The sequence below is a fragment of the Marmota marmota genome, unplaced genomic scaffold (genome assembly GCF_001458135.2).
Source record: "Marmota marmota marmota unplaced genomic scaffold, marMar, whole genome shotgun sequence".
Taxonomy (NCBI): Eukaryota; Metazoa; Chordata; class Mammalia; order Rodentia; family Sciuridae; genus Marmota; species Marmota marmota.
The window spans coordinates 10,254,335-10,255,903 of record NW_025999969.1 but is presented as its reverse complement, the minus strand read 5'-3'; the positions used below and the strand labels follow the sequence as shown (position 1 = coordinate 10,255,903).

At 34.9% G+C, this 1,569-nt stretch overlaps 1 protein-coding gene across 1 annotated transcript in view; it reads left to right on the top strand.

Moving 5' to 3' along the window:
* Positions 1–1,569, top strand: part of Lsg1 (large 60S subunit nuclear export GTPase 1) — a 28,935-nt gene that overhangs the window by 22,012 nt on the left and 5,354 nt on the right. Inside the window, exon 11 of the mRNA XM_015500011.2 lies at positions 755–878. Coding sequence (XP_015355497.1) covers positions 755–878 — 124 coding nt within the window. The remainder of the gene's footprint in view (positions 1–754; positions 879–1,569) is intronic.

Below are 1,569 nucleotides of genomic sequence, written 5' to 3'. Positions count from 1 at the left end.
TTTTTTTTTTTTTTTTTTTTTTTTTTTTTTTTTTTGAGTCTCCTAATTAACAATAGACATGTATGAAGCATTTAAGGCAGATTAGGCTAGGTACTGTGGAGGTTAACAGGCATAACTCAAGTGGGTCCTGCCTTTTAAGGATGATCAGTCTGTGGGGATGTGAGATATGTTCATGAATAACTGTACAAGATAGAATTGTAAGGGACCTAAGGAAACTACAGATAAACTGTGGGAGATTAGTAAAGGGAAGAAAAGTCATCTACATAGTTGTAGGCACTAGGAACAAAGACATCCCATGTTTTTATATCTTAATTAGGATTAGCTCACAAATTTATAGTTTATTTATAATCTTGTTTTTTTTTTAAATGACATCTTTAAGGTCTCTTATGGAGACAGTTTAAAATAGTTCTTTTGTAAGTGATAATTGCTGAATAAAACTGTTTAAAAAGAAAAACTGACGGCTGGGGTTGTGGCTCAGCAGTAGAGCACTCGCCTAGCACATGTGAGGCCCTGGGTTCAATCCTCAACACCACATAAAAATAAATAAAGATATTGTGCCCAGCTACAACTAAAAAGTAAATATTCAAAAAAAAAAAAAGAAAAAATGATTCTTTAATGAAAAACTGTACTATTTGGAGAGAAGAAAGGGCACTTGTCATAAAAGTTTTGAAGTACTCTGTTTTTAGCAGTATGTTTTAGATGTCATGAGGCAAAGATGGTCAGTTCAAGAAAATGGATTCTTTGACCAGTTTACGTATGCCAGAATATTCCACGACATGTTTTAGAAGCCACCTATGGCATTAATATCATAAAGCCTAGAGAAGATGAAGATCCCTATCGACCTCCAACCTCAGAAGAACTGTTGACAGCTTATGGATGTGAGTTGTTTTCTATATTAAAATATGAACAAAAAATAGCAATATGGTTAATTAATAGAAATAGTTAACAGAAGTTTTGTGGGGATGTAGGCATTTAAACCCAAGGTAAGCATATACTCTACCATTGAGCCACATCTCCAGCTATTTTATTTTTTTATATTGTAAATATTATTTTTTATCTAGTACTACTTAACAAAGCCAGTAAAAGAAAATCCAGGGGGCTGGGGATGTGGCTCAAGCGGTTGCGTGCTCGCCTGGCATGCGTGCGGCCTGGGTTCAATCCTCAGCACCACATACAAAGATGTTGTGTCTTCCGAAAACTAAAAAATAAATATTAAAAAAATTCTCTCTCTCTCCTCTCTCTCTTTCTCTTTAAAAAAGAAAAAGAAAAAAGAGAATCCAGGATGTAAAAACAAATGACCACAGACAGTTTCTGAGACCGCTGTCTGCAGGTCCATATAGAATTAAGGATTCTTGCAGTGAATTTTAAAAGGCATTGCCAAATTACTCTAGTTTTGCTTTGTATTTCTTTAGATACTCGTGAAGTTGAACTTCTATGTTTGTTGCCCTTCTATATTTCTTCTGGAATCACCTTTTTCTACATATTGGTTGTATCTTAAAATGATTTGTAGAAGATCTTTGTTCTCTGTGGGCATATTGTGTGTGTTTTGTTTTGACCCCCCCCCCCCAG